This window comes from Candoia aspera, chromosome 1 (genome assembly GCF_035149785.1).
Source record: "Candoia aspera isolate rCanAsp1 chromosome 1, rCanAsp1.hap2, whole genome shotgun sequence".
Lineage (NCBI taxonomy): Eukaryota > Metazoa > Chordata > Lepidosauria > Squamata > Boidae > Candoia > Candoia aspera.
In genome coordinates, this window is record NC_086153.1 from 129030200 (window position 1) to 129054639 (window position 24440).

The 24440-nt window shown below is 39.6% G+C and overlaps 1 protein-coding gene across 1 annotated transcript in view; it reads left to right on the top strand.

Annotated features, from left to right (window-relative positions):
• The window catches only part of COL21A1 (collagen type XXI alpha 1 chain), a 72855-nt gene that overhangs the window by 27990 nt on the left and 20425 nt on the right, over positions 1-24440 (top strand). Inside the window, exons 12-18 of the mRNA XM_063313480.1 lie at positions 4475-4528; positions 5346-5399; positions 7297-7350; positions 7448-7501; positions 10580-10633; positions 21528-21572; positions 21708-21761. Of these exons, the coding sequence (XP_063169550.1) occupies positions 4475-4528; positions 5346-5399; positions 7297-7350; positions 7448-7501; positions 10580-10633; positions 21528-21572; positions 21708-21761 (369 nt within the window). The remainder of the gene's footprint in view (positions 1-4474; positions 4529-5345; positions 5400-7296; positions 7351-7447; positions 7502-10579; positions 10634-21527; positions 21573-21707; positions 21762-24440) is intronic.

The window sequence follows — 24440 nt, forward strand, 5'->3', positions numbered from 1 at the left end:
TAGGCTGTGTATATATTTATGATCCTACTCTATGAGGCACAGGGATTCTTGTCAACTTCACAGTAAAGTAATATATGTGATTATTGAATAGATTTCAAGTCTCTTTTCTGGAGATCATTCTGCACATTTGGGAAATCCAAGCATTTAGAATTGTATGCAGGCACAATCCTGTCCAAGGCCCCGGCCGCCTCATATGTGACTTGATCACTGAGGAGGGGGCAGACCTGGCATGTACTACCGAGACCTGGCTGGGCGCTGAAGGGGGGGTGCTCCTTTCGGAAATGTGCCCAGCTGGGTTTACGGTATGGCACCAGCCAAGATCCCAGGGCAGGGGAGGCGGGGTGGCTGTTGTCATCCAAGAGTCTCTTGTGGCCTTCAGGGGCCCTGCTCCACAAGTGGCTGGTTGTGAGACCCTGTTCCTCAAGTTGGGTTCCCGAGAACAATTGGGAGTGTTGCTGCTGTACCAACCTCCCTGCTGCGTGGCAACCTCCCTGCCTGAGCTGCTTGAGGCCGTCTTGGGGCTGGCGGTGGAGTTCCCCAGGCTTATGGTTCTGGGGGACTTCAACCTGCCATCCCTGGGCGTGCCTCAGAGGCAGCTTGGGAGTTCATGGCTACCATGGCAGCCATGGGCCTGTCCCAGATAATTTGGGACCCGACTCGAGACAGTGGTCACACCCCAGACTTGGTTTTCTTGTCAGAGCAGTGGCAATGTGATCTGAGGGGAGAGTTAGATCTGTCCCCATTGTCATGGTCAGACATGGCCCTGGTGGCCCTGAGATTCTCTTATGCCACCCCCCTCCACAGGGAGGTAGGACCCATTCGATTGGTCTGCCCCCGGCGACTGAGGGACCTGGTAGGGTTTCAGAGGGAGCTGGGGGTTATACCCGGTGATCTGCTGCACAGTCCAGCAGAGGCCCTAGCTGCAGCCTGGAATAGGGAGGCAGCCGGGGCCTTGGACAGGATTGCACCTGTGCGGCCTCTCTTGTCTCATCGAACCCGGCACTCCCCATGGTTTATGGAGAAGCTGAGGGTTCTGAAGAGGATTAAGAGATGCCTAGAGCGCCGCTGGAGGAAGACAAAGACTGAATTCGAACACAGGTAAAAGCCGCCATTAAGGCCTACCTTGTGGCGATAAAAGCAGTGAAATGTCAATATTTCTCCGCTCTTATTGCATCTGCAGAATGCTGCCCGATGGCCCTGTTTAAGATCACTCGATCCCTTTTGGGGAAGGTGGGTTCAGCGACCCACCTACAGGGCCGTGCAGAGGAATTTGCTGAGCATCTGCAGGACAAAATCGTTCGGATCCGCTCCAGGTTGGACTCCAGGCATGAGGCGTGGTCTGGAGAGATACCAAGGGAACAGGCTTACCCAGTTACCTGGGAGCAGTTTGATCCTGTTGGACCTGAGGAAGTGGACAGGATCCTACGGACAGTAAATGCCACCACATGCCATCTAGACCCATGTCCCTCCTGGCTAGTAAAAGCAGGCCGGGAGGTCACATGTGGTTGGGTCCATGCGATGGTTAATACATCCTTGGGAGAGGGGGTGTTTCCGGCAGCCTTTAAAGAGGCGTTGGTACACCCCCTCCTCAAGAAGCCATCACTGGACCCTACTGTCCTGGACAATTTTCGTCCAGTCTCCCACCTCCCCTTTCTGGGGAAGGTGGTTGAGAAAGTGGTGGCTTTGCAGCTCCAGAGGGTCCTGGAGGAAACGGATGATCTAGACCCCTTTCAGTCAGGTTTCAGGCCCGGTTATGGGACGGAAACGGCATTGGTCGCACTTATGGATGATCTCTGGCGGGAGTGGGATGGAGGCAGTGCATCCATCCTTGCTCTCCTTGATCTCTCAGCGGCCTTCGATACCATCAACCATGGTATCCTTTTGGGGCGGCTCAGGGAGTTGGGGGTGGGTGGTGTAGTCTTACGCTGGTTCACCTCCTTCCTCCAGGGCCGATCCCAGTCGGTGTTGATAGGGGAGGAGAGATTGGCCCCACGGCCCCTTCTTTGTGGGGTACCACAGGGATCAGTACTCTCACTGATCAGTACTCTCAACATCTACATGAAACCTCTGGGTGAGATCATCTGTCACCATGGGATGAGGTATCATCAGTATGCTGATGATACTCAATTGTATATCTCCATCCCAGGTGAAGTAAGTGATGCTGTGACCACCCTCTCCGAGTGTCTGGGGGCTGTGGGGGCCTGGATGGGGAACAACAGGCTTCAACTGAACCCTGGTAAGACCGAGTGGCTGTGGGTTGATGGTTCTTCTGTATACGGGACATTAACATCTCTGGTTCTGGATGGGGTTGCACTGCCCCAGACAGACCTGGTGCGTAACTTGGGGGTCCTCCTGGACTCACGGCTTCTGCTCGAAGAGCAGGTGGCAGCTGTGGCCAGGAGAGCCTTTGTGCAGCTACGTGCTGTGCACCAGTTACACCCCTTCCTGGACCAGGAGGCCCTTCGAACAGTCACCCATGCCCTTGTTATCTCTCAGATAGACTATTGCAATGCGCTGTACATGGGGCTACCCTTGAAAAGTATCCGGAAGCTTCAGCTGGTCCAGAATGCAGCTGCGCGAGCTGTTTTTGGTGCCCCCAGAAAGGCACATATAATACCACTGCTGCGCGAGCTGCATTGGGTACCAGTTTGCTTCTGGGTCCAATTCAAGGTGTTGGTTATCACCTTTAAAGCCCTACATGGCATGGGACCGGGTTACCTGAGGGACCGCCTCTTCCCCATTACATCAACCCGTCCCACCTGATCGTGCAGAGAGGGCATGCTACGGACCCCATCTGTAAAAGAATTTCATCTGGCGGGGTCCAGGAAGTGGGCCTTCTCCGCAGTAGCTCCTGCCCTGTGGAACATGCTGCCCCCGGAGGTGAGATTGGCCCCATCGCTCCTGGCCTTTCAGTGGAGTCTGAAAACCTGGTTCTGCCGCGTCGCTTGGGGTGGAGAGGGGAATAGAGCTACATGGGGATGGTTGTTATAGACCACTCCTCCCACACTTGGGCTGTTTTAGATGCTTCACCACTTGGATTTTTTATTTTTATTTTTTATTTATATTTATATTATTTTTTACTGTATTTTACTTTTTGTATTATTGTGATGGTTTTAATCGATTGTTGTAAACCGCCCAGAGTCCTCCGACGGGAGGAGATGGGCGGGGATAAATTAGATAAATAAATATAAATAAATAACAAAATGTATATCTGAACTGAAACTTGAGTTAAAGTAACTTGAGTTCAAGCTGTTTGGGCTTGTCTTTACACAAAATGATGGTGTTGCAAAATGTCAGTTTCAGTCATTTAAGAACATTTTCCTACTTCTTCAAAACAAAATTGATGACTATTGCTTATGTTCAGTTGATTGCACATAGAGATTCTTTTGAAATGTTTGAGAAGTTGTGAATTATCAGGACTTTAATTTACTGTACAGATGCTGATTTATATGGCCTGATACAGATTTACTGTTCCACATACTGGCAAGATACAATTCAGCTGTCTTATTGGAATAGGTCAAGATGAGCTTGCAAATAAATCATCAGTAGTTAAAAATAAAATGGGGAGGGAAACTTAACATCTGGCAGTGATGGAGAACAGCAGAGAAGTCAAGCCATAAGTAGAGTTACCTGCTAAACTGACTTCGTGAATAAAGCCATATAGATACATACTCACTGGGTTCACTGAAATTATCAAATATTTTTACTGTCCACTATTGTCCTATCTTGGATCGAAGAACCACGCTGAGGTGGTTGGTAAGTCTCTAGTGTTTATTGTTCTACTCGACTAGACAGAAAATCCTGCCAAACTGAAAGGCCGAGGGAAAACCCTCACAGATAAAACCCAGAAATCTAAGGTGGGCCTGCTCTGAGTTTCTTCAAAGGAAGATTCAAAGCTTCTGAACTATGTATGTGTTTTTCCCCCTGGATAGGGGCCCCCTCCTGTTCCCCATCAGTACTCATGACAGCTATCCTACATAGCGACTCTATAAATATGTTTTTAATATGTCTGTATGGTGTATCTGTTGTGCAAGATACCTCCCAACAAGAATTTTGATGGGGCTAGTTCTAGAAAGAACAACATAGACTGTTGGCCTCTATGCTTTTGTGCATTCCAGATAGTTCATTTCTTAATTATTTCAAAATGCAGTTGCTGGGAGCCTCTGGCTGATGGCTAATTATTTTCTAGTTTCCTTTTTCCTAGCCAAAGCAGTGCCCTTTGCATTTGTTTTTGTACACAATTTCTTCATTTCCTAAGACTAAATGGCTAAATCTTAGCTCAAGTGTGTCTTGGCATCATGACCAGACTGAAGAATTCATGGTTGAAGGAAGTGGTGATGTAATTCGTACTTAGAAAGCAAGCCATGTGGAGTAGATATCTTTCTCTCGTTTAAGAAGTGATACCTTTTGATACCTCCTATTATCTGTTCGTCTACTTAACTTGCTTCACAGAGATTGCTTTTTCTTTTTCTAGGGTGACCGTGGGCTTCCAGGTTTCCCTGGATTACATGGAATTCCAGCATCTAAGGTTCAAACCATATGCTTCTTGTAACAATGGGTAGGATGTTAAAAAAAAGAATCAAGGGATCGTCAAAATAATAATAAAAATCTGTGCTTATTATCTTATTCAGAATAAAAAATATAGGAGTGATTATTCCATGTTTTCTTTTCTGTCTTCAAGAACAGAACTTTTAGTTTGAAACTGTCTGGTAAGTAGAGGTAGACAGCCATATTTATGGAAATGGTGACATCACATAGGTTGACCTGCTTATCTAATTTTAAATAGTTATCCCTTATCTGACGAACCTGTGATACTAGGGGGACTATTCTTCAATATTATCACCTCCTCTTTCCTGATCATTGAAACTAGCCTGCTCTGAAGGCCTGGAATATTTAGTCTATTTTACTGCCTCAACATCAGTGCAGAGTTTGTCTTATGTGAAATACTGCTCAGATTGTCTCATCCTTTCATTGATGATGCTCCTAGTAGATGGATTTGTTTTTGAATTTTTAATTCATTTTTTTAATGGACCCCCTAAAAATACTGCAAATTGGAACTACAATAGAAGTTAAATTGAGTTGTTACTCTTTCACATGAAGTTAATTGATGTCTGTTTTATAGTACTCTCTGTAAAAGGTCATGATAGGCAGGCGTTCTGGATGAAGGCATTTTTTTACGGAGTGCAAATAAGTATTAATTTTAAGCAACATCTACACTATCTTAAAAGTTATGGCTGCTGTCACCATACAGTAGATATAGTGGGGTATGTTTGCATGCCTTATTCTGCACTATTTAATTTGCTCTTTTGCATAGCAAAATAAAGTTATCTATTTATTTTATTAAGGGTGACAGAGGACCTAAAGGAGATCAAGGAATACCAGGAATTTATGGGAAAAAGGCAAGTTTAAATTTAATATAGGATCAAACGATTTAGTTTGACAAAAGAGATGAAAAACTTTTGTTTAGAAGAAAGATGAATTTTAGGTGCCCAATTCATCTTCCCGTCAGAGAGAATTCTTACCTCACACAACTTTCCAAGCTTGTTTGCCATTGTCAGGGTATAGAGTGAAGAACCACGCTGAGATCAGAAGATTTAGCTCTAGTGTTTATTGTTCTACTCTACAATGCAAAATCCTGCTAAACTGAGAAGGCCCTTGCAAATCCTACTAGAAAAGCTCAGAAAGCTAGGGCAGTTCCTTTCTAGATCTCTTGATTGGGAAGCAAGGAGAATCAGCCCTGAGTGTGCACTTTTCCCCTTGGAGAGGCCCCCCCTCTCCTTCATCAGCAATGTCAGTAACAGCCATTTCATAACTTCAGTGAAACATGTCCCTCTCCCCTTTTCCCTCTCCCCCCCTCCCCCTCCTTCTCTCCCTCTCCCTCCCCTACCTACCCAGTACAATAACTCGGTGCGGTTTTCCTGGAGCTTATCTCTTCAAGCGTATATCGATTTGGACATACCTCTTTCATTACCCCTCTTTCCCGGTCTAGCCAGTGAAGGAACATGCAACCATGGTCAAACTTACTGGAAAAAGATGCACAAAGGAAAGAAAGAAGCAATATTGTGTTCATAAAAGTAACATCAGCGGAGAAGTGAGTAAAGTCTCCTCCAGTGGAGGTGGAATTTAGATCAAAATTCTTACTTTAGTGGACTGCAGAGGCCTTCTCAAGATTAGTTTATCTGAAGGTTGCAAATGGATAGCCTTCAAGTCATTGTTCACAGAAGCATCTCATTTTTGAGGGGGAACCTAGGAAAAATACTGTTGTGACACTGATTGTTGAGTGGCATGTTTACATATCCTGTTGAGGTGAAAATCCCGATTGCCTTGCTTGTGGTATTATGGCCCGTTCTGAGTTTTGCTCCAGAGAATCATGCCATTCTCCCTTCTGCATCATTTTTAACAGCCCACCCCCCTTTACTGTCCTAAGCCAGGAGTTCATATGGCAAACTTGGTTTTCTTAAAAAAGCTCTCTCTCACCGATTAAGGTTTAACGTAGTCTCGTTGCTCCGGATTTGATGGGATGCTGGTAATGGAGGATGGACAGTTACTTTTTTAATGTCATTCCTACATTATTCCTGCCTTGCTCTTGGCAGGAGCTTTGCATTCTGTTCTGTAAGGCAGCCATACAAACATTCCTTCTGCTGCATGACATTCAGCCGAATAGTTCAACTGTCCCAAGTCATGTTAGACATTCTTCTCCTGCAAAACAGTTTTCTATTTGAGTGCATCAGACTTCCTTTTGCTCCAGACTTTTTCTTGTTGGTATGATTGTGCTTACTTTATTGCTGGAAGTGGTAGTGGATGCTACTGCTGGCGGTGTTTTCTGTGACCCATTTTTCTGAAGCCGCCTTAGCTGTCCACCCTTCTCAGCCTAAAAGAATCCAATGGGAAGAGTTCCCTTAGGGGACCTTCATCTGGGATTTTAGTTCAAGTGTGGGAAACCTAGGTGGCTGCAAACTGCTGGAGAAATTATTGTGTAATGAAAGGTAAGACATTTCCTCAGATCTCTTGGCCAACTTGTAACTTAGAACAAGGGCAAGAACACTAGACTTTATCCATAAGAATTTCATCACATTGAACAAGTACTGAAAGGAAAAAAAAAATAAAGGACATTTTTTCTCCACAGCGCTAATTCTGGGTTTTTCAACAACTGGTCAAGCGTATTTAGCAGTTTATGAGAAGGACTAATGAGCCAGCTTCCACTCACCATACGTTATGTCAGCCTTAGAGGGTGCTGACATTTTGATTTACTGCTGCTCTAATTATTATTTGTCTTCCTCGGTATTCTTTTACCAGGGTGCAAAAGGAGAAAAAGGTCCCATAGGACTTCCTGGAATACCTGCATGGCCTGTAAGTTTCTGACAAATTTGGGGGAATTGTGTTTGTTTTTCCTTTTTGCTACATTATTATAATGGTGAGTAACTCTACTCTAACTGTATTAAAACAGGGAGAACCTGGGAGGAATGGGAAGGATGGCATACCTGGAAGTCCGGGTTTTAAGGTACCCCATGTATTGATTTTGTTCAAATATTATAGAGATAACTGGAATTGAAATTAACTTCATGTATGTGCATGTACTTGTTTCTACTTTATTATTGGGTTTTTATGTTATTTATCTTATTCTTGTGCGCTTATACTTCTTTTAAACAAACGTGCTATTCAGGAGCAGCTATGGATAGTCAAGAAGATTAAAATGAGACAGGGACCCAGTTAACTCAATGAACTCACGAAGAAAGAAAAACAGTAGAAAAACATGGAAGAAGAAGATCAGTTTGACCACCCAAGAATGTAATTTTTGTAGGAAATCATTCATATCCTTTTAGGATCAGGCAATTTTCTTCCTTGCTGATAGAACTTAGATGTTGCTCCATAGGACCTTTGGCCTCTACCAGCATTCACAGGATCAAAAATATTTGCTTCTGCAGTTTGCTGGTAACTAGCAGAGACTGGGAGTTCATCTGGCAGAGGGAACAAGAAAACAGCTCACAATAGAAAAAGGGGGATCAGATAACCCTCTCCAGCATCCACTACTCATCTTCTTGACCATCCAATCACTGTGCACCCCACAAGGGTTCCAGACATGTGTAGGCGCTCATAAGTTTTCTCCATGGAAGAGAGGACTTGACCTAATTAAGTCCTTCCTGTACATCAATGCTGATCCATGCTTATCGATTGGCATGCAGGTATAGGATAAGAATGGAGTCTCTTACAGTCACTTGCTTGGCTGCATGATTTTGCTCCCTTCCACGTGATCCTGTTATGGAATCCTTAAGAAGTTTTTGCTGGGGCTTTTTCCGTCCCCTCCCCTTGCTACATATCTTGGGAGTTCCCTAATCAAGTTAAACTGGTCTTTCTGGTAGATGGTGCTGCTCTGGCAGCAATAGGGAGTATAGGAAATGTGAAGAACAATGACAGCGCAGTAGATTATTGTCTGAATTTCCTTCTTGCTATCTTTTTTTTTTAATCTAATTTTTAATGTATGCTTTTGTTTAAAAACATTGTATTCTTTCAATCATCCTTAGATTATTATAATACAGAGCAGGAGGAGGAAGTACCGCATTTATTTTTGAATTGTTTGAAATTATAAAAGCAATGGTCTCTTATTTCTGCTGGATTAAAATGCTGTCATTTTGCCTTTTAACATCTGCTGTCTATAAAACATCATTTCACTTGGGTTTAGTATTTCTTAAGGATGTAGCTAAGTCTTCTTCAACCTGGCATCCTTCAAAATGTTGGGGATGGAGCTTGTATGGTTATCGGTCTGCACAGGTCATGCTGGTTTTTAAATTCCCAGCCAGGATGGGTCGTAAGAATAAAGACTCTCTTAAGGATTCCATAAGCAGGATCACGTGGAAGGGAGCAAAATCATGCAGCCAAGCAAGTGACTGCAAGAGACTCCATTCTTATCCTATATCTGCGTGCCGATTGATGAGCTTGGATCAGCATTGATGTACGGGAAGGTCTTAATTAGGTCAAGTCCTCCCTTCCATGGAGAAAACTTACAAGCGCCTACACATGTCTGGAACCCTTGTGGGGTGCACAGTGATTGGATGGTCAAGAAGATGAGTAGTGGATGCAGGAGGGGGTTATCTGATCCCCCTTTTTCTATTATTATTATTTAATTTATAGGTTGCCCAACTCCTGCACAATTGTGTGCAGGTTACATCTACAACTAGGAACACAAACACACGCACACATGATAAAAAGACTGGAAGAGCGAAGTAATCAGAGTAAAAAATGAATGAATGAATGAATGAATGAATGAGAAAGAAAGAAAGAAAAGAAAGAAAAAGAAAAAAGAAAAGAAAGAAAGAACAAAAGGGGGGCTCCACAATCACACTGCCCCCAAGGGAAAACAACCATGTCTACGATAATTTCTGGATGACATTAAGCCAACAGTTTCATGTAGGTGTTAAACAGAAGGGGAGAGAGGGCTGAGCCCTGTGGCACCCCACATGTGAGGGACTGCGGGTGAGATCTCTCCCCATCTGTCAACACTGGTTGAAACTGGCCATGAAGAAAGGAGGAGAATCACTGCAAAACAGTCTCCCACCCCCAACTCAAAAGCCACTGACAGAACAAGGAGCATAAGGATGGACACACTACCCATGTCCTAGGTCATCAACAAGCATGACCAATGCCATCTCTGCACTAAACCTTACCTAGCCTACATTTCTGGGAGTTCTTGTTCATCTCCCATTGAAGTCCTAATTAGAACTGAGCTATGAGCTTCTGGGAGGATCAATCATGGTTGGTTAGCTGCTGCTAGTTGTTGTAGGCTGGTACAGATCATAATGGCTTGAAACCTCTGTTTTGAGTGTGTGTGTATGTGTGTGCACTCACATGCACATGTATGGAATACAAATTGTATTGAGCAATTCAGCATTGTGAAAAAATATGGCTAGATCCTCTGGTGAAAGTTGTCATTCCAAAGTTTCAAGCACAGTGACTGTTTTTGTATTAATGTACTGTCCCCTGAATTCTCTGACAAAATAACCAGGCTAATTTCCCTGTTTTCCTGGACTAAATCCTGTTTATGGATTCCTATGCTTTCCAGCGTGAATCAATACTTATTCCAATCACTATTAATATAGATAATATGAGCTGTAAATCGGCAAGTTCCACATCACTGGGTCATTGTTTGCTGCTAATTGCAGCCAAATCAACTACCCCTGACTTTTTTGGAAAGCTGTCCATATTTTGTTAGGTGTGCCCTCTGGAGGCAGAAACCAATAGAGCAGCACACACCAGCACATTTTTCATGTTCTGCTACTAAATCAAATGTGGATGAATTCTTGGTGTGTTCTGGAAATATATTTCATAGGGGACCTGGTCTGAATGTAGCCTTTGGATCGTTGGCAAGGTCAGTAACCTAAATAAAAGTAGAAGGATTAAAAAGTGCCTCGCAGCAATGAAGAGGGCATCCTGTGTAACAGCAAGATTTAGTTTCATGTATTTTACTGGCGGATTTTAGATATTTCCCATATATGGATTGAATTAAGTTCATGCTGTTGCAATTCCCAGTCTGGTACTGAAAACTTAATATTTTCATGATTATTTGTGTGTCATCGACATTAAGGGAGAAGTTGGACAACAGGGTTCTGCAGGACCAGAAGGAAGACAGGGAAATCCTGTAAGTTTTTCAATGACTTTTTATGTCAAATCCTTTATCTTTTGAGGTTGTTTTACTGACGTTCACTTTTTCTTGTTGACATTTATTTTTAAAAGTTGGGCACCAAACAGAACACAACCACACGAAAATGCTGGCAGCTTATCTTTTAATTTTTTTTAAGAGATTAGGGAGGATTTTCTTCTTTGTGTTGCTACTGAACTTTCCTTTTTGGTAAGCAATTACTGACATTCATCAACATGACTGTTTTGTTTTCTTTCTATCTTATGAAAGCAAATGTGTGAAAGGTAGCTTTTTCATAGGGAGTTTGTTGACATAATGTTTAATTTTGTTTATTTATTTAAAATATCTTTATACTGCTTCCCATTAAAAGAAAACTCGAAGTGGTTTACAGTTAATATCTGGGGGCATTCTGAATCAAAATTCTAAGGAATAGAAGCCGGGCTAGGTCTCTGCAGGATCTGCTGCTTTAGTTAAAGTGAGGAAAAGAGCCATCCTGCCATCATGATACAAGTTCTACCCCTTTCATACATGCATATGACATCTTAGCATATATATAAAAGGAACAGAGCTTGTATTCTGTCAGCACAATGCTGCCTTCATCATTTCCCCCCCTTGCATTCCCCCCATGGGTGCCACTGGCAACTGGGTCCTTGAGTGCAGTGAGCTTTTGCTTGGGGCAGTGGTTTAAAGTTTGCTGTTATTACGCTGAAGACAACCCTGTAATTCTCATCCACCTTACTGGCAGTTAACCACCCCGCTGACCCAAAAATGCCAGGACTACTCCACCAGAGATTTTATAATCTTTGTTTCTAATCCAGAATTTAGAAAAAAAAAAGCTGTACTGAACAGTCTTCCTCTTCTGTAAGACTTCAACATGGAATTTCAAGGGTGTGAACTCACAAATGAGCCTCACTGCCATATCTATTGGATCTCATCTTTCTGATACTCTTAGCCATCATGTGTCTTTATGCAGTAGCTAAATGCATTTTAGTTATTCATAGAGTGGGGAATACAGGATCTTGGATTAAGCTCCAGGCAAGGTGTACGCAAGAAAGTCACTGTGTACTATGGCATTTTCTGAATCCATCTGTAGATGGATGTTCCAGTAGGTACATCAAATGTAGCTGCATGATTGACTGATTATGTGCCATCAAATTGGTGTCCTCTCTTAGAGACCATATAGATAAACTTTCTCCAGGATGATCTGTTCCCAACCTGGCTCCTCAGTTCTCTCAACATTGTACCCATCACTGCTGTAAAATAAGTCCACCCACCTTGCTGTTGGTCATCCTCTTTCCTTTCCTTTCACCTTTGCCAGGATTATAGATATCTCAAGGGAGCTAGGTCTTTGCCTAATGTGTCCAAAGTATGATAATTTAAGCCTAGTCATTTCTTATTTATTCTATGATCCATTTTTTTGCATACCCAACTATCCATGGTATCCTCTCTTGCATCTTCAAAGTCCAACTTTCCATAAAGTGTTACAGGAAACACCGTTGCTTGCATGATTCTGATCTCTGTAGATATAGACATGTCACAGCATCTGAATACCTTTTCCAAGGCCTTCATTGCTATCCTACCAAGTGCTAGACTGTGGCTTATTTTTTTACTTTTGGTTCCTTTACTATGTATAGTCAATGCTAAAAGGCAGAAGCTACCTACTTCTTCAATATCTTCATTGTCAGTTCCAAGGCTGATTGCTGTACCTGTTATCGTTAATTTGGTCCTCTTTATATTTAATTGTGGTCTAATTTTTTCACTATATATTCCTTGACTTTCATTACTAGAACTTGCAAATAATTTTCATCTTTAGCTATCAGAGTAGTGACATCAGCATAGTGCACATTATTGATAATTCTTCCTCCACTTTTAAAACCTGGTCATCTTCTCCCAGTCCAGCCTTCTTAATATTTATTCAGCATATAGGTTGAACAAATGAGAGAATATACACCCTTGTCTAACTGCTTTGCGACCTGAAGTCAGTCTGTTTTGCCATGTTCCATCTGGACGGTGACTTCCTGCCCTTTGTATAGGTTTTGCATGAGGACAACGAGATGGACTGGGATTCCCATTTTCCTAAGGATATTCCATAGTTTGACATGGTCAATACAATTAAAGACCTGGATATAATCAATGAAGGATATATCGACTTCTTTATGGTATTCTTTGGCTTTTTCAATTATCTAGTGTGCATCAACAATAATGTCTCTTGTTCTTCAGTCTTTTCCAAAATCAGCTTGAACATCTAGCATTTCCTTTTCCATAGGAAATGCTCTGGGCTCTGGATTGAATGATCCTATGCATTATTGATCAATATTCCTAATATTGTTCAAACTATTGAACAATATTAGGACTATTGTTCAATAGTTTGCACACTCTGTTAAGTTTCCTTTGTTTTGCTTTTGGTATGCAGATTGACCTCTTCCAGTCTGTTGGCCACTGTGCCATTCTCAAGATTTGCTGGCATAGTTTGGATAGAACCTTTATTGATTCTTCGTCTTTTGCTTGCCATATTTTTGTAGATATTCCATCAATTCCTGTAGCTTTCTCACTTGGTAATGACCAGAGTCCCAATCTAATTTCATCTTCTAGTACTAGAGGTTCTTGTAAATAGGGAATATCTTCTAAGGTATCTTGGATGTTGACATCTCTTCTGTATTGAATTTCAATATATTCCTTCCACTTTTATTTGGTCTTTGAATTGGTTACTATTTGTCCACTGGTGCCATTTAGTATACCAATTTGATGTTGGAACCTCTCTCTGAGTTCAGAGGTCTTTTGAAAGACTTTCCTTGTTTTTCTATGCCTGTTTTCATCTTTAACATCTTTACAGACATTATTGTATTATTGCTTCTTATCTTTTTAACAGCTCTCTGAAATTTTTGGTTAAATGGGTCCTGAGATTTTTGTCTTTTTGTCTTTCTTGGCAATTCCACTGTCTGTTCTTTAGTTTCTTGGTCTCTTGCAGTCTCTTTATCCTTTCTGCTTACACCTTATTTGATTTCATCCCACAGTTCCTCTGGTTCTCTATCAGTGATGTTCAGAACTTCAAAGCAATTCTTGATATTCTTGAAAATGGAAGGTTTATTCCCAAGATAATATCATGGAAGCTGGTTGGCTTTGTCTTGTTTCAGTCTGAGCATTTCAGTCTCCAGCCATAAGCACTGCATTTTGCTTGTATGTTCTGTTGATTTCAGATTGAACTTTACCATAAAACTCATCCATTTCCTCTTCTTCTGCATCAGTGGTTGGACATAAACTTGGATAACTGTCATGTTAAAGGGTTGTTTATAGAGTCTAATTGATATTATTTGGCATTGACTGTTCAGAGTTTGCTGTATCCTTCCTGACTATGAAAGCAATGCTGTTCCTTCTTGGTTTTTTATGTCCTGAGTAGTAAACAGTATGTTCTTCTGATTGCAAGTGTCCAATTCCAGTCCATTTCAATTCACTGATGCCTAAGATGTCAAAATGTACTTGATTCATTTCATCTTTCACTGTGTTTACCACAATAAGGCAGAATAGTAGGATTTGGGGGAGGGGATTGTATTTGTATACATATATAATTTTCTGTGCATGATTATTTATATTTGCATTTGTAAAAAAAACCCTGAATCTGTGTTTCAAATTAGTGGTATGCCAGTGTGAATGACCTCAGAAATATTAGGATGCATGAACAGTTTATAAGAGCTATGGAAATGACTACTGGTTTTACTTTTTAATTAACAGTTTCTGCTAAATAGGTAGTGAAGTGATACACTTTTCTGTTCACAGCTAAAAAATTAAAAATCTAATATAGAACTTTAAAAAAAATCTAACTATCCAAGGAAAGCCAGCAGAGAGAAGATGAATAGAGTCAGCTTTAAAATGAAGTCTTTTGTGAAGGATTAAGTATTGGCAATTATTTATGTGAATGAATTTCGAAGAAGTTATCTTGTAGTAGCCTGCTTGGTCAGAAACTAGAGTACAGTAAGGAAGGAGAAAACTGGATCAGTCGAAACATCAATACCCTTCTGTAGCCAAAAATCACGGCTGGTAAGATACGCTTGAGGAACTTGCCTGGACTACAGTCTGCATTTTTGTTCATTGGGCTGACTTCAGCCATATTTGGTTCCAGGAAAATAATTTCTATCTCCTATAAATAAACTATTTTCTACATTTGCCAGGGGCTTTACCAACACTGATCTTTCAGTTTCTTAAAATGGTTCATGTTTCATTACATATTAGTCACTTTTGATCATGAAATGAAGATGATATATAAATTGTGAAAGGTAACCTGGTAATAACTTCACCTTCCAAAAACACTGCTGTATTGTCTTCTTTGCATTTAAAGGAAACAGGAAAGGTTATTTCTAATGTAAGTAAAAACCATGTAAAAACAGTAAAAAATCTGTAACTGAATATACGTTTCCACATCCACCTTCCTTCTTTAAGAAGCGACTGGAAATTTTTGCTGTTTGTTGTGACAGCAAAAATTTAACTAGGGTTAGTTACAAGCTCACAATCCATCATTTTCCATTCTGTCTAAAATGGATCTATGTTAAAAGTGATTCATTCATAAATCAATAATTAACTTGATTATCATGTGTAGTTATAAAACACTAAATACGCATATCCACTAAATATGCATATCCAAACAGTCACTGTCTGTGAATGTAGTAGGATGATTGCCCATAGTGATTTCATATAGGTATTAAACAGCATGGGGAAGTCAGATGAGCCCTGGAGCCATCATAGGTATGACGATGCTTCCTCCTATGGATTGGAACCATTTGCTTAGGAAGAAGCACAACTATTGCAGACAGGGCCTCCAAGTCCCAGCCTTGGCAGCAGTCCAGAAGGTTACCATGGTCAATGATATTGAGGACCATTGAGAGGTCTAGTAGGACCAGGAGAGGTGCATTTCCTCTACCCATGCTCAACAACTCATCCACTAAGAAATCAATGCCCAGCCCCAAATCCTAACTGCAAAGGATTCAGAAAATCCATTCACTCTAAGATCTTCTATAATCAGAGTTGAACCACTTGTTTCAAAACCTATTGTAAAAAGGCAAGGATGGAAATCAACCAATAGTTGTCCAAAGCAGCTGGATTGAGAAATGGCTTTTTCTAGGGAGGGGGCACAATGCCACCTCCTTCAAACTGGCCAGGACTGCCTCCCTTCCTTAAAGAAGCACTAATCACCTCTCCAATCCATCCATACATGCCCTTCCAGGCCACACGAATAAGCCAGGTGGAGCACCGATGAAGTGTACAGGTGACAGACCTCATGCCATTGAGGGCCTTGTCCACATCCTTGGTCTCCACAAGCTCAGAAGAATCCCAGATAGTCTTGCAAGACATTCAAGGTTATCTTGCCAGATCCTGTCTTGAGTAGAATCCAGCTTGCAGTGAATCTGGGTGACTTTATCTGCAAAAAACCTCACAGACAAGTACCAGCAGCCAGCAGTAAGATCTGCATCTCCATCTGTCCCCAAAGGTGACTGATGAGAGCTATAAGGTCAGGCCTGTAGATGCTGTACGGCTTAACCTGTCAAGAATTTCCATGTGGAAAGTGTCATTAGTATGTAAGGCAGCTTTCCCAACCTTTTGTAGATGTAGGAGTTGTCAAACCCATTTGGATGAGGCCAGATTGGGAAAAACTGGCTTACAAAATATTACTGGATTATTTAAAGTATTTCTGGTTACTTTTGAGGAATATGCCTGTATAAAGCAATATACAGTGAAGAGGAAAAATGGGAAACAAAAACATCAGATTAACAAGTATACCAAATACATTAAGATGCTGTTTTTAGATATGATTAAATACAGTCCTGAAGACATACTTTGTCTTCAAGAATTCCGTCAAGAAGAAGAAAATTCTCAGTTTACTGAAAAAAACAAAAATAACCATATGACTACAAGGGACTTCAACAGCTAGTTCTTGAAATATTTGATTAATTGTAAAGTTGGAAGATGTTTCTACTGAGTTTCTATAAGGCACAGAGGATTTATTTTGAAGGCATAAAGTTAGCTTTTATTATAGAAATAATATTCAATAGTTAGGAAATCTCATTTTTTTTCAATATTGTGGCAACCATGAGCTCATAATCCCAATACCCAAAGCTTTTTTTTTTTAAGGAAACTGAAGAGGAATAGTTTCATTATTTTGCCAGAACCCCAGTAAAATGGGATTATGGAAATTGGAAGTTCTCACTGATTTTATTTAGAGAGGGTATTGAATATTAGGAAACATAGACTTTTTAAATGTCCTTCAGATTACCCTCTGTAGACAAGTGACTGGTTACTGAATTGGGCTAGGGTGACACTTTTTTTTTTTTTTAAGATAAGCAGTTTTATAAGTCCAAGGTCCTTTCCAACCCTGATATTCTGCGATTCTGTGCTCTCTAACTCATCTTTAGGGCTTACAAGATCTGGACTCATAAATCCAGATAGCCAGCAAAGAGATGCAGAAAATTATCTTTTCTCTCATCTAGTGGCCATCCAGAATTTTTGCAGCCCAAATTGGTAGTACTACTATAACATTTGTCAAGGAAGTTGCTTTAAAAGATGGTTAAGGCTTTGAACTATTTGGAATATTGTATAAAGGCATTCATTCTTTTTTATAGTCACCACTGTTTATCTCATATATGTGGTTCTCTGTGGATAGAGATGAGATTAAATAAATAAATAAATAGCTTGTATTACACAATTTTATTCCCTTTTGTAAAACATGTACTCCCTTGGATTCTTTTCAAGTATGCTTTGTCTTCCAAAATGTTTTTAATGCGTTCAATGCATTCCTTTTGGATTGAATTTTTACAGCAGACAAATATTTTATTTGATCTGACTTTTTCAAAACTGATTTAAATGTTTCTAGTTTCTTGAAACAGATCTTGAAGAAGGACAAGATTTAGATGTACATAATGGATACAAGCTTACATTTAAGTAACTGGATAGTATGTGCAAATCAGGCATCTAAGGTTCAGCCTGACTAGTATTACCGTGCAGTGTTTCTTATTTTCATTGCAAGATCAAATAATAATAATAATAATAATAATAATAATAATAATAATAAAAACAATGAATGAAGTGATTTCTGTCAGGAACTAAAGACTTTTGACCCAGACACCTCTGACCCTTTGAGGTACATATTTTTTACTATAGTCCCAAGTTCTTCAAAATTCTAACTTGCCAGTATTCTTGCTTCTAAACTCTGCCAGCTGAGCCCATGTTCCATATTTTCCTGGACTCTTCCATTTTTCTGTTCCACATCTCCATTGTTCCTTCTTGGGAGGATTGTCAACATTTTATCAGTTACTTTAGTCTGTGTAATTTTTGAATAGCTTTTCAGTAGTCCCACCCTATGCTGCTTTGATTATCATTTTAGCATATTCTAGAAAGAATGCTTTGCAGAAAACCATTTTTCTAGAGCAGGAGAGAGAATTGGATTGCAGATTAAAATACTTCACTCGTATACCATTGGAGGATATACCCCGTTAATTCTCAAAAGGACTTCCCCAAAGACTGTCTTTCCCAAAGCCAATGATTCATGAAATACTCCATACAACTGTTATAACACTTCCAGAGAATGGCACTTTTCCCATTTGTATGGTGTCCAAACATCCTATTTCCCCCAGTGATTTAACCATTGTATGAATAATCTGCTTTGAGTTAGGGTTTGATCAGAGACAGACATTCTTTATCATTTCAGTTAATGTAATGCTTGCAAAAACTAGATGTTGTATGATACAGATTAAATTGAATAAAGCCAGCAGTTTTCATTATTTTGAAACATTATATTGAAACATTATATTCCACGTTTAATTTCCTATGTGTATTTACTGTCCAATTGTTTGAATTTATCTCCCATTCTTTCTAGATCCTACATCTTGTTTTCACAGACATACAGTTTTCTGTTTCTCCTAACCTACCTAACTAACCAATAGAAATTAACCACTCTATCAGCGAAAATGCTGTTGACTCTCTGTTTCAGCCTGTCTCAACCTTTTGACCCTGGAGGAACCCTTGAAATATTTTTTAGGCCTTGGGGAACTCCTGCACATTCAGGCTCAAATATAGGCCAGAAGTTACACAATTATTATATTTGTTTCATGGGTAGGCCTGTATATATTTATTAATAGTGTTCTTAAACTAAAAAGAAAGAAAGAAACTGACCTCTTTAATGTGAAGTTGCCCAAATTTGAAATATTTTTTTAAAATAAATCGTGATCTCCCAGAGAACTCCTACTGACCTCTCGTGGAACCCTTGGGTTCTACAGAACCCTGGTTGAGAAACTCTGTTCTATTTTAATATCTTCCTTTTTAAAGAATTTTAATGATAAGCCAATCCTAAAGGGAGGAGTTCCCGAAAGTTCACCCTGAAGACTGCACATATTTAGTGAATGCAGAATGCCAGCTGAGTGTTGAGAAGAAATGGAATTCTCAAGGACTGGGGTCTGATTCTCTAATGCAGTGTTTCATTGCAGCAGGTCCTGCTGAGACCTTACAGGTTGTATCCAAGAGTATTTGCTGTTGTTTGAATGAGGTTTACCAGTGGAATAAGTGTCTCCCTTTCCTTTCCCAACCACTCCACAAACAAATCTGCTTTAGAAAAGTGAAAAAATTCTGTCCAGAAGCAGTAGTCCGCCTGGGTTATAGCAGACATTGTTAATTCATTCATATGAAGAGTTAATTAACTTTTGAAATTAAGCAACGTTTTCATAATTATGCTGAAGTATTTTGTATTTGTTATTGTAAAACAAAAGGCTTTAAAAATGTGATATTTGTTTGCCAGTGTTTGATCAAATATCCAACCTTTGCCAGGGATCACTTACTCCACATGGTTTTAGATACATGGAGGAAGAAAGTACTACCTACTTTAGAACGACCTTTCTTCCTGGAACTCTGTGCTTCAATTCTGTGTGGCTTGCAGAGCTTTGCTCTGTTTAGGATTTTCAGCTGTAACCTTTGCCAAATGTTCTGTACTCTGGTCGTTCTCCTGCCAGCTTTCTGTGTATCAAGGAAGAAATGTTATGTAACAAGCAAATTTAATTTTGAAGGGAAAATAAATTGGTTTTCCTGTTAATAACTTCCATCCAGATGCTGAGTGATTCTTCCCTCTCTAATTTTGCTCATAAAAATGTAGGTGTCAGCAACAGTGAACTATCCTGTGGAGTTACCACAAGAAGAGTCAAAGCGGAGGCTACTTTTGAGCACAGATTTTTGGTGGAAATACATTATTTTTAAGCTGAAACTGAACATACAGTTGCTAATAATTCTGCAGCAATCCTGAGGCAGGCTTAAAAAAGAACAATAATAAGAATTCTCTGCCAGCTTGTAGTCTGACAAAACATACTATTGCAGAGCTCTACTTAAAAATATATATTTATTCAAAAATAATAAATATAGAATACGGGCTTTGTCTACTTTGGGCATATCTCCAACTAAACGTGAAATAAAATCATTCATTATTAATACCAAAAGACTACTGTAGAAATTAGTGGTGCTACTTTCATTATATCCAAGTATACTACAAATTTTAATTACAGTAAATTCTGTTTTGTCTTTAAAGAAATATTGCCTTCAGTATGGGTAAGAAATTAATTACTGTGTATTAGACCTATGGATGCAATCTATGCTTGTAAACAGTACTGTGCACAAATTTATTTCCTCTGCTGCTTAAAATCACCATAATGTGATAGGTGAGGTCTAATTTGTAGATCCCCTTGTAAAATTCAGCGTATGGCTATTCTTGGCTTCTAGCAAGTAAGTCTCACCCCTGGCAAGAACTGTTAGTTTTTTTGTGTGGTTTCCAGTAGCTAATAAAACTGGCAGCTTCTGCTTGTGGTAGGCAAGTAGTGTGATTAACTCCCTTCTGCCAGAGTTAAATGATTGTGGGTGCCATGAGCCTTGGTGGTCATTAAATGAGTCATAACCAATGTGAATGTGGGACAGTTCTGTAGACTCAAGCCAAGTCAATCCAAAGAGCACAACTGCATTTAGATGGTAAGGGTTTTCCAACAGAGACACCAAGTACTTTTCTGAGTGTTTTCTTGCCAATGCTTTTTGTGGTGTAGGAAGGAAGGGTCACAACCCAAACCTTGCTACAATGAGGATGGAAATTAGATTTTCTTTTTTAAAAAAGACCTCATTGGTTTTTGTTTGTTTCCCAGAAAATATCTCAGTCCAAAAATAAAAGATAATCCAGCTGTTTTTAAGATGAAACATCTTTCTTAATATTTTACAATACCCCCAAAAGAAAACAGAAAAAAAAAAGCAGAGAAAGTTTCTTGCAAAGTCATTATCTTGAAACAAAGACTAGGCTCTTGCAGACACAAGGAACATTTTTATATTGAGAGAAAATAACTAAAATCAGTTCAAAATTATTTTTGAAGATACTTTATGCAAAGTGATTGCATAGTTTTTCAATGAACTAGAAGCCCAGTATAGAAACAGTTATGTAAGTTTAATTCTTCATAAGAATAATTATGTGTGCAGCTAAAGATCCAGGTAAAGACATTTCAGATGCCTCCCTCTGTGCATTGTGGAATCATGCTCAAGAACCAGTCAAGAATTCTAACGCTGACTCATCTTCTCTGTTGATTCACAGCTCAAAGATTATATACCATGCAAAGGGCAGGGGGTGGGGTGGGGGAGGTGGACACACATACAAATGTAATAGGTGATACTGCCAGCATGCAGCTATTTCTAACCAAAGTGCATGATTGTGTTTCCTCAAGCTGGACACATGCTCATACATAAACATGCACTTACAACTTCTATTTCAAGTCTCATATCACACTGGGATATGAATGTATAATTATTTCCATACTCAAGGAGAATGAATAAACAGCCTTAAGTGACAAACACAGTGGTGCTTCTATTTAATATATTTTAATTTATTTTTCCCAAGGGAATTCCTGGGATCCCTGGACTTCAAGGAATAAAAGGAGAAAAGGTATTTATCAGGATGTAAGCTTAACATATGGACATGGAATTTCCTTTATTTTTTTTTCTTTAAAATACTACTTCTGCCACCATGTATTCTGTAATAAATTAAATACTGTTTTTTTAAATTATGTATTTATCTTAGGGTGAAAATGGTCTGCCAGGACAAGAAGGAATGAAAGGATCACAAGGGTTACCTGTATGTCTTTGTTATTCCATGTTTTTTGAAGGGGTATGGCAAAATGCCAGGGGTTATAGGTGTTGTGGGCCTGGAGAAAATCATGCTACCTAGTTCTGTATTATACTATGATAAGAACTGTAAAATCCAGAAGTCAGTATGACTGAATGAAGTGAACTGGAAAACATTTCCACTCCTCTGACAATTGCTGAACTTGAAAAGACAAAAATGCTAGTTTTACAAAAGAGAAGAAAACCAGTGGGTTTACTAAAGTATAACTTCATTAAAATCAGAAATTGTACAGCAGTGCTGCAGATGTGCTATCCTGAATTATGCATACTGGATACTGGTTAGAAACTGAACTGAAATGCTTTGTTAAAAGGGGGAAACTATTTCCTGCCTTAGGGATCCTTTCAAAAGTTGTGTGTGAGCTCTTAACAGGATGCATGTCATGCACTTATGAGGGAACTTGAAAATGATTGTTCTTTCCATCACATTGAAATGTTTTATAACTAGGAGGCGCCTCTGTTCTGACCTGTTAATAGCTTCCACAAAACGATTCTCTGTCCAGAATGGATGGTACATTAATTTTGAACAGATGCTGGATGTCACCAGTGTAATTCCAAATTGATGGGAATTCTTCATATACACAAAGATCCATTTTTAAGAGGGAATGATTTTAGAGGAGGCTTCATTTTTCAGCTGTAGGTTTAATTTGCAAAAGTACTATAATAGTTTGGTAGTTTAGTCAATGAAGGAGAAAAAGTATTACTAGTACTAGAGATAGTGGCAAGTTTCATGCCGTGATAAACAGGTGGAAATAGAAAGCATCCTATGGGCTCACTTGATCCCTTTTCCCCTTGCAAAATAGTCCATTACCCCTCTTCTTGATATTTATGGTGGCATAAGATTATATATGCACTAGCCAGCTTTTCTATTTTGTGGTGACCACCATAAAGATGGATTGGTCATTTTGATTGCCATTTAAGATTTTTCTCTGCCTTTTCAATAGCAGTTTCCACTCATTCTCTAGTTGAAGAGAGACATCTTCCTGCAATCCCCATCTTTTTCTGCCTATTTGAATTAGTATTCTGGTCCATGTGATAAGTCTACCAACTAAGCCATTTTTGCCTTTTGTTAAATATTTTCATTAAATCAATCCATATTTTAAAACAAAGCTTCAGCTTTCAGTATAATTATTGTCACTTACCACTTTAATAATAGCAGTTCCCCAGTTTATTGAAGCACGGTGCATAAATTAGCTGTATGAACAGTACACTTCTGGAAAGGTTCTCACATTTGAATATATGTGTGAATGGAACATGTGTATTAAGACCATGCCTGATGTTTATTTATTTATATTTACTCTGTGTTTATCATTATCTGTGGAAAGGTCCTTTCCTACTCTAATTAAGGACAGTGCCAGTGCGTATATATTGTTATACCTCCATAAATATCATAGGAAGAGGAGGGAGAATGTGACTTTGTGATGTAGACCTAAATTCTTATTCTTGGGCAGGTCACTTTATTAAATCAAAGTTGCACTGAACAAGACTGGTAGCCTAGGATTTCTCTGTATGATTCTGAGCAAACCTGATGTTTTTGGATCAGAATGTGGAATAGTGAAGTGTGTTCCACTGAAATAAATCAAGATGGATTTTAGTCAGTTGGGTTGTGGTTTGGGGTGTAAATTCATTCATAAAATGTAAAGCAGAGATAAGTTAGTTTATGTAGTCTGCCAAGTGCTCCTCCTATTAGCACCTACAGTATTGTCACTGTACGGCAATTTGCATGTGGATGACATTTTTAATAGAGAGAAATCTGTTTTTGTGGTGTCCAGAACTGTTTTTATATATTATATACATATTCCTGAAATCTTAAAATGGAGCAGGCAACCTTTTCGGCTAGGACACGTTTGAGATTTTGAAAGCATGTAGTGGGCACATCCACAAAATGGCTGGTGTAAGAGAGTTGCTTTGTAGCAGGATGGATATGGTTTCTGGATATGGTTTCTCCAGGATAGTTTTTGCATGTATGGGAAGAGCGCTTTCAGTTCAAATAATACATTCTCCCGGTCATTTATTACGATTATTTTTCAGTCTCTTCTTCCCCGATAGGATAAGTTTACTTTCAAATGCATGGAATATTTAAATATTTAGAGTGACTGAAGAGAAATCAGCCAGAATATAGAGTGGGATTTATCTGCTGCTTGTTTAGTAGGTGTTCCAGAAGAGAATGGATGAAAATCTTGGCAATTCATATGTAATACATTAGGGAAATTTCATCAGAAAGTTAAGGAATAATTATTCCCATTATTGTTGCCAGCTACAGTCATTTATTGATATCATTGCCATTAGTAACTCCATTTTTGGAGAAGGAACCAGTGATAGCTTATTATACTGTGTTTTAAAACACAAACTTGTTTCATTCTTGTTGCATCGTTTTTGGCAACTTCTGTAAAGCTCCTACATCATGAGTGGGGAGCCAGGGGCCTTTCAGATGTTGCTGAATTATATCTCCTAGCATCTCTGTGTTTTGCTCTGCTGGCTGGGGCTGATGGGAGTTGTGATTTAGTAGCATTTGAAAGGATACAGGCTCTTCATGTCAGTGCTCCATACTGTATAAGAAAAGGTTATTTGCAAAGAATTTATATCCTGAAAAAAAGACTTTCTTTAGGACTTTCCTAACTTAAGATACAGA